Here is a 15,300-nt window from a genome sequence, read left to right as displayed (position 1 = left end):
GATTGTCTTTTTCATAAATGTTAATTTAATAATCTTGTCAGCTAAGGATAGAATTAACAGTGTTACAGTTGAAATATACAGTAGCTTGCTGTTTTTCTCTGAAAAAAGTGTTTTTTAATATTATTTAAATATAGTATAAATCTGTTTACCCTGCAGGTGTGATGAATGTAGACTGTGCTACCATTTTGGTTGTTTGGATCCTCCTTTGAAAAAGTCTCCTAAACAAACAGGCTATGGATGGATATGTCAGGAGTGTGATTCTTCATCTTCTAAGGTAAGGGGAGAAACTTATAAGAAAAAGTGTTGTTTCTCTTTATTTTGATAGCTTTTCTGTATCTCACCAACAGCTTCCTAACTTTAAAGAGAATTGGAATATGAAGGACCAACAATTTACTCTATGCAATATATTAAGAATATATTGCCTTGATGATTTTATTGCCCTTAAATTAAGGAGTAAGAGCTCTACTGAATTATATAAATTTTCTCTATGAAATATTTTAGCTGTTTTGTGTATTCTCTATATTACTGTAGCATGTTAAATAGTTCTCTAGTAGTCAAAGAAGTCACCCTCTGCTAATTTACCACCCCTAGGGAATAACCAATAAAATCCAATTTAATTTTACAGACGACTCATCTTAAGATATAGTAGGTATATTGTGAATGTTCTATAAGGTTTGCTCTTTGAGAAAACTAGTTTTTATATCCTAAAAATTTTTTCTGGTAATTATTTTAGATAAGTAGAAAGGATGAAATATCTAATAAGGTTGTTTCGTAGTTAATCTTCAATAATAAACTATTGAAATCTTTTGAATATCAATATTATAACCTTAAATTGTGACAATCGACATTTTAAGATTATTATATGCTTTTTTTAAGTGTGTGAGTAAATAGCTGGACCCCTGATGCTTTGACTTATTTGACAGAAATATTAAATATATTTGAACTAAGATAATATGATCACCTGTGGGTTAATCAAATTATTCTTCTTTAAATAGACAACAGAAGTTAACTGTCTATTGTATTATGGACCTCAAGCCATCTCTCCTAAATGCCACTTAAGTGCATTTGTTTTTCCTAGAGTGAATTAAAATTGATACTGAATTCCTGTCTGATCATGGAATCAAAAAAATTCTTTTTATCAGTTAAAATGATTTATTCCAGCTTACCACAGAAGCCATCTGTAAACATTTATTTATTAAAAGCTGCAGAAAAGCATTTGGCTATAGGAAAAAAAAAGCTATTTAAAGGTTTTTTTAAATAACCAAATTTATTAAAAATTTTACAAATTTGTATAATGATTAATATAGAATCTTATGCATTTTATTTAATAATCAAGCATTTTTGCTCAAGGTTTTAAACTACACAATATCAAGAATTATTTTACAGTTATTTTATTAAGACCCAGATTTAAGAGGGAGCATATTTAATATCAAAAAGTTTTATTACATAATTAAAAAATGTTTTCCAGAAACTGTATTTAAATAAGAAAAAAATAATGGTGTACTATAGATTTTAAATAGTTGTTTTATGGGACTCTTTATGGTATAATATAATTTTTCTAAGTGTGTTTTTTGTTTGGGTTTTTCTTCTACCCTCAAAAAGCAATTAGGAGAGCAATTTTTGAAAAAAGATTTATTGCATTTTATAAATAAGCCTTTTTGTGTACATTGTTTTGAAAAGGTTTTATACTACTGTAAATATGTAGCATTGTATTAACTGCAGAGTGCCTTTGTTAAGTTATATAGTAATTTTGTTAATGAACATTGAAAATGCAAGAGGACATTTCACATATGTTGCGAATATACAAAATGAATATTTTGTAAGTTCAGTAGGTGCATGCCAGTAGCCATTGAGATGTTCTTGTATTTTGCTTTTCCCTGTCTACCAGAGAATAAGATCTTTGGACTCAGAATGGAAATCCATTAGGAAGGCACATTGCTAGAAAAGTTGCATTGTATTAGCTGTACTCTGTTTGACTTGTGATTGAATGAATCCCAGATATAAACAGCCAAGACTTTTAAAATATCCAAATATGGTATCTAACTGACGAATGTCACAGCAGTTTATTGTAAGGATTACAGCAGTGAAATGGATTTGTATTTTTATCATATCAAGATGAATATTACATACTTCTACTTTTTTCCAATGAAAAATTAAGCTTAATATAATAGTTAAGCTGAAAGTTAAGGAAAATTAATTCATTCCCTTGAATACTTGTGTTACATCAACTCTGTTTTGCTCACTTTGAAAACTTTATACCTGACAAGTAAATTTCTGTTTACATTTTCTCTTGTAAGGTGTTTGCTAGTATTGGGTCCCAAGAAGAAAACATTGGTAGATAATGTCATGCTTTATAATTCAGTAAATTGCTGCAGAAGCTTTTAAATTCAGAAAGCAGTATATTATTAATACCTGAGTCAAGAAAATTAGTATCATCTTGGGGCCTAAAAGAAATCCACAATAAAAGTTCATATATTTTGCTTGTCCTTCATTCTGCTCTGTTTGTTTTGGTGGAATGGTATTTTTTAGGTAATACTAAGTATATTTGCCATGTTTATTTATTTTAAGAGTATGGAAAGCTAAGGTAGAAATAGTTATTGCCAGGAGAAAGGAATCAGTTGCCAATAAATTTAGGTGGGGAAAAGTGAATATAAAATCGTTATAGCCATAAAATATGTATCCAACTTTCTTTCTTTATGGTAGTCAGGATTATTAAGTCCAAGAAGTCTTAACTTTTATTATAAAAATTTGATTCCCAAGTAATAAATTATTTATTTTGCTTAGAATTTTAGATTATATATGGTATGGGTGTGTAGTTGAAAATGTACTTGAAAATGCATTGCACTTTAAATATTATTTAAGTGTTGACATTGTCTCCAAATTTTGCATATCAGGGGAAACTCTAAAATATTGCCATGTATACTCTGAGCAGCATAATGTATTGATATATGACTTTGTCTTTCAAGTAATGGGTTTTTTTGCTGTAACCTTTATGAGAGCAAAAATCTGTCGCTAATCCTGCCTGTTGCTTTTAATTATAGAAAGTATAGAAATTCCACAAAAGTCTAACAAGATTCATCATATCTCAGTCCATATTAAGCTTTAGCTCATGAAAGATAAAATATACTATATTAAATTAATAATATATAATTAATGATAATGAATGATATTTATTTCATAACAATTTAGCTAACAGTAGAATGATTTTTTAATTGAGATATAATTGACTTATTATGTTAGTTTCAGATATACAACATAATGATTCAATATTTGTATATAGAATGACATTTATTCTACCCAGACCCACAAAGTATGGCATGATAAGACTTTCTCTGCCTTATCAATCCTTCATAAACCTAGGTAGTCACTTTAGGTTTCATGAAAAATGACCAGCTACATGGATTCAGATATATACACACACGGAGACACAAATCTACACACATACAAACACATGCACAAAATATACTTTCTCCCATAGGCTATGCTTCAAAGATACTTGACTAAGGCAGCAGCTATCCAAGACAGTGTGCTATGTTTTTATTCAGTGGGGCTAGTTCATTGCTACTGATCACCATGCATTAGGTTTTTTTCTCTTGCTCTTTACTGTGTTGTGAAAATACTGTTACAAATGAATGCAGTATGCCTGGAAAAGCAATGTATTTTATTCTTTCTCCTCCACCTCACCCATCTTTTATTTTTTCTTTCATCTTTGCTTTCATCCATTCTCTCAAGCCAAATACCTGGAATCATCTTCAAGTCTTCTTCATCCTGTCCCAAATAGAAAATCACTTGCTGAGTCCTGTAAAAGTGTTCTTCCTTAAATATTTCTCCGGTTTACTCTTTGCTCCTTTTCTCCACCGTTACTGCCTTGATTCGGTGCCTCACCTTTTCCTCATTCTATCAGTTCCTCCTATTTTAGAGGCTATCTAAATAAGTCTACCAGACTCATCTCCTCTTTTATCCATTCTCTTCACTAGGTTTCTTCAAAATGAAGTTTGTACCTCAGGAGATAGACAAGATGACTAATTAAACTAATTCTATACAGCATCCCATTTTAATTTCTATGTCTGAGTGTGTTTTCTAATGTAACAGGTTACTGCTGTAGAATAAGTATATAACTTCACACATATATACTTATTAAGGTATGTATTTAAAATATTTTAGTATTGGGGTACGTCAACAACAGTGTTTGGAGATCATAGTCCCACACTGCTACTAGAGTAATTTTCCTGAAAGTCTTTTTGACACACTACTGCTTTACATCTGTCAGTGTTTTCTCATCCTCCTACATATCCAGAATATAACTGACAAAATCAGGAAATTAACATTGATACACTGTTACCGTCTAATCCTCAGACCTCATTCACGTTTTGCTATTTGACCCAGTAACGTCCTTAATAGCAAAATGATCCAATACAGAATCATTCGTTGCATTTAATTTTTATGTTTCTTCAGTCTTTAATCTGGAAAGTCCCTTAGGCTTTCCTTGACTGTCATTTCATTGCCACTTTTGAAGATTACAGGGCAGTTATTTTGTAGAATGTCTTTTACTTTGCATTTTTATGATCTTTTCTTGTGGTTAGATTTATTTTGTACATCTCTGATAAAAATACCACAGATATGATGCAGTATGCATTCTATCAGGTGACACATGATTTCAATATGAACCATAAATGGTGATGTTAACTTTAATCACTTGACTGAGGAATTCTCTGCAAGTCTTCTCCATTCTCTTCCCCTTTCTAATTAATAAGTAATTTGTAGGGAAGAACCTTGAGACTGTGTAAATATCCTATTCCTTATCAGACTTTCATTTTCTGTTTTCAGTGGGTTATATTGGTTATTATCATTATTTATTTTGATGTTTGAATTGTCTCAAATTTGGCTAATGAGAGCCACTTCAGGCTGGCTTCTGTGTTCTTTTCATATGATCCCAGAAATCTTTGAGTGCTTCCTTACTAAAGGTGTTCTAGGCTCAACTTGTTCTTTCCCTTTCCCTACTCCTGGAACCAGTGATTTCTCCAAGGAGCTCTGCTTCCCTTTTAGTTGAAAATGGTATTTAGAAACTAAGATCATGGTACTAGATGTGCTCATTGTTACTGGGATGTTGCTTCTCTTAGGTCTTCTCAGTAGACATAGCCAAGGACTAAATGTACGTATGTACATTCATAGACATACACATTTACTTTTCTTTGTCTTCATAGATATTGGAAACCATTCTGGTTTTTTCCCTTTTCATGTTTATAACTCCCTCACTGAAAACTGGCTCCCATTATCCTTGATATATATTATAAGATTAATCCCCTGATGTAAAACTAATCTCCTATCACCCTCCATTCCCCTGCTGCATGGACACCTTCTTTGCTTGCCATAACCTGATGGCTTTTAGATTGAATTATTCAGGAAGGAGGGGAGAGAGAGGGATCGAAGACAGACATTTTTATTTTTTACAAGCTTCTAAAATTATTTTAATGAGCGATCAGGAATAAGAACCATTGTTTTATGTATTTTACAAATTGTTCAGTTATTAAAAAAGTTTTTAAGCTAAAAATTAATGTTTTTGCAATTTTAAAACAAATATACACAAGGCATATAACCCAAGGCAAATTTCAACAAACTGATACTTTAAAATTATGTTGTATACTTATATATAAGATATAGACTTAATATTGTATTTGTTTTAAATTTTTATTTTATTTTAGAGTAGAGTTGATAAACAATGTTGTGTTAGTTTCAGGTGTAGGACAAAGTAATTCAGTTATTCATATACATGTATTTATTCTTTTAAAAATTCTTTGCCCATTGAGGTTATTACAGAGTATTGAGCAGAGTTCCCTGTGCTATACAGTAGGTCCTTGTTGGTTGCCTATTTTAAATATAGCAGTGTGTACATGTCAATTCCAAAGTCCCTAACTATCCCTTCCCCCAGCCCTTCCCCCCTGGTAACCATAAGTCCATTCTCTGAGTCTGTTTCTATTTTGTAAATAAGTTTGTTTGTATCATTTTTTTTAGATTTTGCATATAAGTGATATCATATGATATTTGTCTTTCTCTGTCTGACTTACTTCACTTAGTACAATAATCTCCAGGTCCATCCATGTTGCTGCAAGTGGCATTATTTCATTCTTTTTAATGGCTTAGTAATATTCCATTGAATATATGCACCACATCTTCTTTATCCATTCCTCTGTTGATGGACATTTAGGTTGCTTCCATTTCTTCGCTATCGTAAATAGTGCAGCAATGAACATTGGGGCGCATGTATCTTTCTGAATTATAGTTTTGTCTGGATATATGCCCAGGAGTGAGATTTCTGGATCATACGGCAATTCTATTTTTAGTTTTCTGAGGAACCTCCATACTGTTTTCCATAGAGGTTGTACCAATTTACATTCCTACCAACAGTGTAGGAGGGTTCCCTTTTCTCCACACCTACTCCAGCATTCGTTATTTGTAGACTTTTTTAAAAATAAATTTATTTATTTGTTTGTTTTTGGCTGCATTGGGTCTTCGTTTCTGTATGTGGGCTTTCTCTAGTTGTGGCAGGTGGGGGCCACTCTTTGTTGCGGTGAGCAAGCTTCTCATTGCAGTGGCTTCTCGTTGCAGACCATGGGCTGTAGGCGTGCGGGCTTCAGTAGTTGTGGCACGTGGGCTCAGTAGTTGTGGCTCATGGGCTCTAGAGTGCAGCCTCAGTAGCTGTGGCACACGGGCTTAGTTGCTCCGCGGCATGTGAGATCTTCCCAGACCAAGGCTTGAACCCATGTCCCCTGCATTGGCAGGTGATTCTTAACCACTTCACCACCAGGGAAGTCCCTGTTATTTGTAGACTTTAAATGATGGCCATTCTGACTAGTGTGCGTTGGTACGTCATTGTAGTTTTGATGTGCATTTCTCTAATAATTAGTGATGTTGAGCATCTCTTCATGTGCCTAGTGGCCATGTGTATATGTTTTCTTGGAGAGGTGTCTATTTACGTATTCTGCCTGTTATTTTGATTGAGTTGTTTTTTTGATACTCAGCTGCATGAACTGTTTGTAAATTTTGGAGATTAATCCCTTGTCAGTCTCATTGTTTGCAAATATTTTCTCCCATTCTGTGGGTTGTCTTTTTGTTTTGTTTATGGTTTCCTGATGTGCAAAAGATTTGAGTTTGATTAGGTTCTATTTGTTTATTTTCATTTTTATTTCCCTTACTCTAGGAGAGACAGATCAAAAAAGATATTGCTGTGATTTATGTCAAAGAGTGTCTGCCTATATTATCCTCTAAGAGTTTTGTAGCATCTGGTCTTACATTTAGGTCTTTAATGCATTTGGAGTTTATTTTTGTGTATGGTATTAAAGAATATTATAATTTCATTTTTTTACATGTAGCTCTCCAATTTTCCCAGCACCACTTATTGAAAAGGCTGTTTTTTCTCCATTGTATAGTCTTGCCTCCTTTGTCTTAGATTAACTGACCATAGGTGCATGGGTTTACTTCTGGGCTTTCTATCCTGTTCCATTGACCTATATTTCTGTTTTTGTGCCAGTACCATACTGTTTTGATGACTGTAGCTTTGTAGTATAGTCTGCAGTCAGGTAGCCAGATTCCACTAGCTCCATTTTTCTTTCTGAAGATTGCCTTGTCCCTTTGGTGTCTTTTGTGTTTCCATACAAATTGTAAAATTTTTTTTGTTCTAGTTTTGTGAAAAATGCCATTGGTAATTTGATAGGGATTGCACTGAATCTGTAGATTGCCTTGGGTAGTATAGCCATTTTGGTAGTAATGATTCTTCCAATCCAAGAACACAGTATATCTTTCCATCTGTTTGTGTCATCTTTGATTTCTTTCATCAGCATCTTATAGTTTTCGTAGTACAGATCTTTTGCTTCCTTTGGTAGGTTTATTCTTAGCTATTTTATTTTTTGATGTGACTGTAAATGGGATTGTTTCTTTAATTACTCTTTCTGATCTTTTGTTGTTAGTGTGTAGAAATGCAACAGATTTCTGTGTGTTAATTTTGTATCCTGCAACTGTACCAAATTCATTGATGAGCTCTAGTAGTTTTCTGGTAGCATCTTTAGGATTTTCTGTGTATAGTGTCATGTCATCTGCAGTCAGTGACGGTTTTACTTCTTCTTTTCCAATTTGGATTCCCTTTATTTCTTTTTCTTCTCTGATTGCCATAGCTAGGACTTCCAAAACTATGTTGAATAAAAGTGGCAAGAGTGGAAATCCTTGTCTTGTTCCTGATCTTAGAGAAACTGCTTTCAACTTCTCACTGTTGAGTATGATGTTAAGCTGTAGTTTGTCGTATATGGCCTTTATTACGCTGAGGTATGTTTCCTCTATGCCCACTTCCTGGAGAGTTTTTATCCTAAATCGGTGTTGAATTTTGTCAGATTTTTCTGCATTTATTGAGATGGTCATGTGGTTTTCTTAAGTTTGTTGATGTGGTATATCACACTGATTGATTTGCAGACATTGACAAATCATTGCATCCCTGGGATAAATCCCACTTGATTATGGTGTATGATCCTTTTAATGTATTGTTGGATTTGGTTTGCTAGTATTTTGTTGAGGATTTTTGCATCTACGTTCATCAGTGATATTGGCCTGTAATTTTCTTTTTGTGTGTGTGTGGTATCTTTTTCTGGTTTTGGTATCAGGGTGGTGGTGGCCTCATAGAATTAGTTTGGGAGTGTTCCTTCCTCTGAGATTTTTTTGGAATAGTTTGAGAAGCATAGGCATTAACTCTTCTCTAAATGTTTGATAGAATTTGTCAGTGAAACCATCTAGTCCTGGACTTTTGTTTGTTGGGAGTTTTTTAATCCTGGTTTCAATTTCAGTACTTGTGATTGGTCTGTTCATATTTTCTATTTCTTCCTGGTTCAGTCTTGGGAGATTGTACCTTTCTAAGAATTTGTCCATTTTATTAGCATATAGTTGCTTGTAGTAGTCTTTTATGATCCTTTATCTTTCTCTGTTGTCCATTGTAACTTCTTTTTTGTTTCTAATTTTATTGATCTGAGCCCTCTCCCTCTTTTTCTGTATTAATATAGGGCACAGTTCACTATTCTCTTTTTTCTAGGGTATACTTGATATAGATCTCAGCATCTTCTGTGTACTGAAACACCCCAAATGAAGATAACTTCTTTGGGCATGGTTAAATGAACAGGTATTACTATAAATATTTCTTTTAAAAGGACATCATCCAAGTGATATATATTCACAGGTACCACTGAGAATTTAAATACACATCATATATTTTACAGTGACTGTGCCAGTTACGATTCTAGCGTTTCATCCCTGTTCACGTTCTGTTTTGTGAAAAGCCAAAAGGTGTACATGACAGGTCATTGTCTGAATACTACAAGATGAGCTATCTTAACTTGGAGACCTCCATTTGGTTCACTCTTATTTGATCTTTCTAGTATAGTACTCTTTTTGAGTGGTAATAAGTTGACTTCATATGCATAAAAATCTCATCTAAATTCTTACGGAAGATTTTCTGGCACTACAAATGCATGACACACCAGATCAGGCAAGTGTGGTACTTTTTGATAATCATTTGTATTAGAAATCCCTGAGTAGGGAAGTATGATTTTTTTAAATTTTTGTTCTATTTTTCCAATTTTTTTTGCATCGAGCAACTAGAATTCTGTAACTGAAATGCTTGTGTCAAATGACATATATAAATATTTACTATCGAGCAAAATAGTCATTGAGAATTTGCCTCTTTAAAAACTGAACAGAACAATCTCTCCAAGGAGTATCTTGCCACAATACATTAAACAAGCACATTTAATTGAACCTGGTGATACTGGAAATTAAATGTGTGAGTTTTATGTATTATGAAGATTTATGAAAAATATAAAATGAATTATCCTTTAAAGTTGTTTTAAATTTGAATCATATAACTGACCCATAAAAAAGGACTTTTTAATATTTTAACTATTCATTTGACCTCTGGGATTTTATCTGGCATTAGGTTAGATTTTAAGTTTCTAATTTAGCACAGTTGACAGATAAGTCATTTCCAGGTAAAACTTATACCACTTAACTGTCTTAATTCAGTATTCTTCTAGGACCTGTGTGACATTAGAGGTTATAACAATATGTTTTATCAAGCTTTACTGAGTTTTTTGATTTGCCTTTTTACTGATACAGTTATGTAAAGTCTGGAGAAGAGTTGTTTATACAGTATCCTAAATTAGAATCCCATAGGAAAATCTTTGGTAGTTTGTAGACTTATGAAAAGTCTGAGAATTAAAACTATGGTGTGGTTATCCTTGATGATGGCTATAGTTAAATATTTAAACTCTAGATTTCATCTTTGCTAGTGTGTGGTATAAAACCCAAACACTTCCACGTGATCTTGTATCTTATTCTAGGCCAAGTCTGGCTGTTGCTGGTTACGCTAGCATTTTTCCTGGCAGGCAAAATTGTTTGTATAAATGTCTTTTAAGTCTTAATTTCTAATAGAGTGCTGTACTTTGAGACTAGTCACAGTGTTTTGTGAATTCAGTAAAAAGTAATAGCCATTAACAGTTCTACTAACTATAGATGCTACTGTGCTTTAAAAAAAAATAGTGTTATTTGTTTAAATTGAACCTTTATGTACTGAACTGAACTTTTTATTTGTCATTATTGCCTGCTCAAAAAAGTTGTTTACTTGATTGTCCTAGTCATGTTTCTGAACCCTGTCTCTAGGTAATATTTTCACCAAGTCGCAATTTTCAACAAAACAGATTGTTTATGGTTATTCTTTATAACAGAATTGGAATCTACACTGATCTGTTAGTTCTTTAACCTAGGGTAATTTTCATGGGAACTGTGCAATACACATTAAGCACACTGGTATACTGCAATAAGTCATGGTCAGGTATTCCTTAAGAATCTTTTCAAAAACAGGATTTCTTTCCTCCAGATAAAATTTGTTAGTGTTTATGACATCCATTGTTATATATCTCAGCATAATTATAGAGAAAGAAAATGATTAGAACCTCTAAAATTATACAGATGTTTTCTGTATTAATATTTTGAAAAATTGGAAAGACTACATCATCTTTTAAGTTACACTTTCTACAAACTGGGAAAAACAAGCCATTTTCTAATTCAGATGGCATGTGGGCTTGATGTGTTTACATAGCGTGCTGTAAACCATGCTGTGGAATACCATATGATGAGAAACTGAATCATAACTGAGATAAATAATCAAAGTACCGTAGGGTGCCATATATAGGACTACCTTTTAGAGCTCACTAACTTCATACTATCCTTTGGTTTAAAAAATTTATCTTTTTACTTTTATTTTGGAGAAAATGTTACCTACTAAAAACCTGATGGCTAAGCTGTAGGATATTTCATTACAGCTTTTAAAAAGTTAATAAGAATATTTTTACCTTATTAACCCAACATTTGACGTACTAATTTTGGGTTATATAATATACCAAGAAGGAATGTAGAATATATTATTTATGTAAACATATTTTTAGTATTCCTATGTAATGTGAGTGTGAGAGACATTGTTCATTGCAGAGATGGTCTTAGTTGAATTAAGCGAGCCCATTCCCAGAGTTGTGAAAGTAACACCTGAATGATAGGAATGACTTAAATCCTAGCTTCAAAAAACAGAGTGAGAGTTCATGTATTCTAGATGTAGATACAGTTAGATAGTTACTTCTAATTTTAACATTTAGTTTTACTATTTCATCATTTTGTAGAATTACTTATCTCTTAAAAAATTGTCTTTCTGACCTATGTATTGTGGTTTAAGAAGTACCCTTTTGCTAAAACTTAGACTTCTTTAAATCTAAGGTAAGAAAATTAGAAGTATGAACTCAGTTAATGAAATTGAGTTTGGAAATCAAATATATTTAAGCATTCTAGTCTTGATTTTCTGATAGAATCTTGTCAAGGTTAATAAGAAACTACAGATTAGGAGTTAGTGTGTTATGCTATGTTATTTTCATTTTTTATTTTTTGCGGTATGTGGGCCTCTCACCGTTGTGGCCTCTCCCGTTGCGGAGCACAGGCTCTGGACGCACAGGCTCAGCGGCCATGGCTCACGGGCCCAGCCGCTCCGCGGCATGTGGGATCCTCCCGGACCGGGGCACGAACTCGTGTCCCCTGCATCGGCAGGTGGACTCTCAACCACTGCACCACCAGGGAAGCCCTGTGTTACATTTTAAGACACTCATTTTTTGACATCTCTCAAATTAGGATGTGTATCTATAAGTAGTTTATTTCTTTGTAATAATATTTCTTTTTTCCATAAAAATTTGCCATTAAATTTATGGAGTTATAATCTGAGGCATTGTTGAGTAAGAATATTGAGTAATTTTAAATGCACAGAAAGTCAAAGTATGCAGTGTGATGTAGAGGAAAGAGCTTTATGAGCTTTGAAAAAGAAGCAAACTGAGTTCAGATATTAATCATTTACAATGTTTGTGACTTTCAGCAAGTTGCTTCACTTCAGTGAGTTTCAGGTTGCTCATTTGTGAAAGGTTTAATGGCAATATTTAGAATAATAGAGGCACTCAGTAAATGACACATCTTCTTATTCTTAAAAATAAGCAATCATTGGGCTTCCCTGGTGGCGCAGTGGTTAAGAATCTGCCTGCCAGTGCAGGGGACACGGGTTCGAGCTCTGGCCCGGGAAGATCCCACATGCGGCGGCAGAGCAACTGAGCCAGCGAGCAACAACCACTGAAGCCTGCGTGCCTAGAGCCCGTGCTCCACAACAAGAGAAGCCATGACAATGAGAAGCCCGCACAGTGCAACAAAGAGTAGCCCCCATTCACCACAACTAGAGAAAGCCCACGCGCAACAACTAAGACACAACACAGACAAAAAAATTAAAAAACAAATTAATTAATTAAAAAAATAAATAAGCAGTAATTTTAGCCACAGAGAGGAGAGTTCAAAATCAGTGATAATGTTCTGATTTTTCAAATGTAAAAAATGTTTTTTAAAAGGAATCTGAAGAACAGTTTTCTGTGTTTTATTTTTTATCTTCACACATACCAAGTAAAAATCGTTCTTATCTCTTTCAGAGTTTCACACTAAATAGAGTAAGGTCATGTCTAACTTTTTCATTCATGAAAAGGTCCATTTGTTTTAATTTCTTGCTAGAGTTTAAGAGGCATTGAAAGCTATTTTTATATTTAATCTATTTTTAAACTAAGGCACTTATAGCTCTCCAAACTTTTAAAATTATATACTATTCTATAAGGTATTTCTTCTAAATTTATTGTATAACATTAGCAAATAGTTGGTATTTTTTATATTGATGACAATGACTATTTGGCATTAAATATAGAATTATGGTGCTCTGTGAATCGCACTCATCATATACTAATGTGTTTATTTTGTAAGTAGAAGGAATGATATTTAGAAAGTAAAGGTTTACTATTATATTTAAACCACTGGCTCTACCAAGTATTGACTAATAGGAAAAGACATAACTGATACAGGCAAAAGTTCCCTTTTAGGGAAACTTGTTTTTAACTGCAGATATATTTTAATAGGTGAAGAAATATCAAAGAAATTTCCCATAGACAGGAGGGGTATTATTTCTGTGTCAAGGTCATGAAAACTATAAACTTGAAACTGAAATGAAAATAAAAAGTTAATAAAATTTAAAAGTAATGAACCACAAAAGACAGCTTTGAGATAACTTATGAATTCACTTTGTCAATGTGTATACAGTTTTTGATAACAGAAGATTCATCAAGCCTAATGAATAGCTTTTAGAGAACAGGCATATATATAAGCAATACATCCTTTTATTGTATAAACATTTGAATACTTTTAAGGATGGAAATGTGGGAAGTTACGGGTTAGTACTTTTACATTCCTGTGGAATCTGGAAATTAAGGTAATTAGCTCTTAGGGCATACTGTATTAATACATTCAGAATGTCATAAAATGATTATGTGCCTTCAGTCTGTCTTACAAGCATTTGTGCCAAGAGAAATCCTCATTCTTAATAAGGAAATTTGTACTCATTCTCAGATTCTACTAATGTCTTTCTTTTAAAAATGTAGAATCTCAATATGTGCTTTATATGTAAGAGTTAAAAGGTAGTGATTTATACATGTAAATTCTTTAGAACCCTATCTTTACACCCCATACCTCTCTCTGTCTGCCACCTGCTCCCTTGATTCCCAGTGGAAGAAACCATTAATAATGTACTTCCTTAATCATAACATATAAATTTCTCTATTTGTTTATCTTTATGTTACTTTAAAAGTGGAATATCCCTTTCTGGGAATATCAGATATGCTGTTCTTAACATATTTTCTGCTGGTAAAATGCTAAGTAAAGCAGATTATAAGACTGTGGTTCACACTATCCTCCCACTGCCCCATAGCCCCAGCTTAGTCCAGTTCTGTTCTATGTTAAATTGTTAGCTTCAGTTCTTATTTTGACAGGACCGTATGAACTACCTGTAACTAACTTTAATAGGTTAGGTGAACACCACTTTATTTCTTCTTGTGCTTTATTTATCAAAATAATTTTTTGATCTTCTGATTTACATCATAGTTTGAGATTTTCATCACTTGTCAATCTACATAGCCCAAATTTCTGTGATTTCTCCTCAAAGTATAGTCTACATACCACCTGCACTAGGATCGTCCAGAGTAGTTCTGTTAAGTAGGCAGTTTGGAAGGCCCATGAAGATCTGCTAAATTAGTATCTCTGGAATGGTTCCCAGGAATCAGCATTATTATAAGCACCACAGGTGACAATTATGCTTATTAACATTAAAGAACCACTTCTGTGACCCTAATCTCTGTTAAATTCCTTACATATAGTTTTGTCTCTAACTGAAGTATTCACTTATTGTAACTACAGAATATCATTCACTCTCAGACTTTACTCTTCTCTAATAGGACTTTTTTCAACCCCACAGGCAGGTTCAAGGTAGGTCGGTGACCTGTGATTCAGGTTCAGTACCATAGCATTTCTGGATTGCTGATATCCTATATTCCCTTTCTTCTTTCCAAGTTCTGGAATTGTCCAGCAACAGCTCAAGGATCTTCTCTGAGCTATAGATTCAGTTTGTCCCCATCAATCTTCTTCAGTTACTCAGCTTCATCTTTTTTTCTACTTCGGTGTGGCTGTTGATACTGTTGGTAACGTCTTCCTTCTTATAAACTCCTTCCTTGCCTTCATTGAACCTGTTCTCTTCCTGGTTTTCTCCCTTCTTAGCAGACTGTTTTTTTTTTGGTTTTTTTGATAAACTTCTTTGGCCTGTTTTCAGTCTCTTCTCACTCTGCAGGTGACAGCATCCATACCTGCTCACTACCGTAC

The 15,300-nt window shown here is 33.4% G+C and overlaps 1 protein-coding gene across 2 annotated transcripts in view; it reads left to right on the top strand.

Moving 5' to 3' along the window:
• Window positions 1–15,300, top strand: part of PHF14 (PHD finger protein 14) — a 208,993-nt gene that overhangs the window by 136,406 nt on the left and 57,287 nt on the right. For both annotated transcript variants that reach the window (XR_009533380.1, XM_060108506.1), the window contains exon 17: window positions 157–274. Coding sequence is in view for 1 of the 2 variants with exons in the window: in XM_060108506.1 (XP_059964489.1) it covers window positions 157–274 (118 nt within the window). In the remaining variant the exon portion in view is untranslated. The remainder of the gene's footprint in view (window positions 1–156; window positions 275–15,300) is intronic.

Source organism: Mesoplodon densirostris, chromosome 9, assembly GCF_025265405.1.
Source record: "Mesoplodon densirostris isolate mMesDen1 chromosome 9, mMesDen1 primary haplotype, whole genome shotgun sequence".
NCBI classification, from domain to species: domain Eukaryota; kingdom Metazoa; phylum Chordata; class Mammalia; order Artiodactyla; family Ziphiidae; genus Mesoplodon; species Mesoplodon densirostris.
This window is presented reverse-complemented; position numbering and strand designations above follow the sequence as displayed.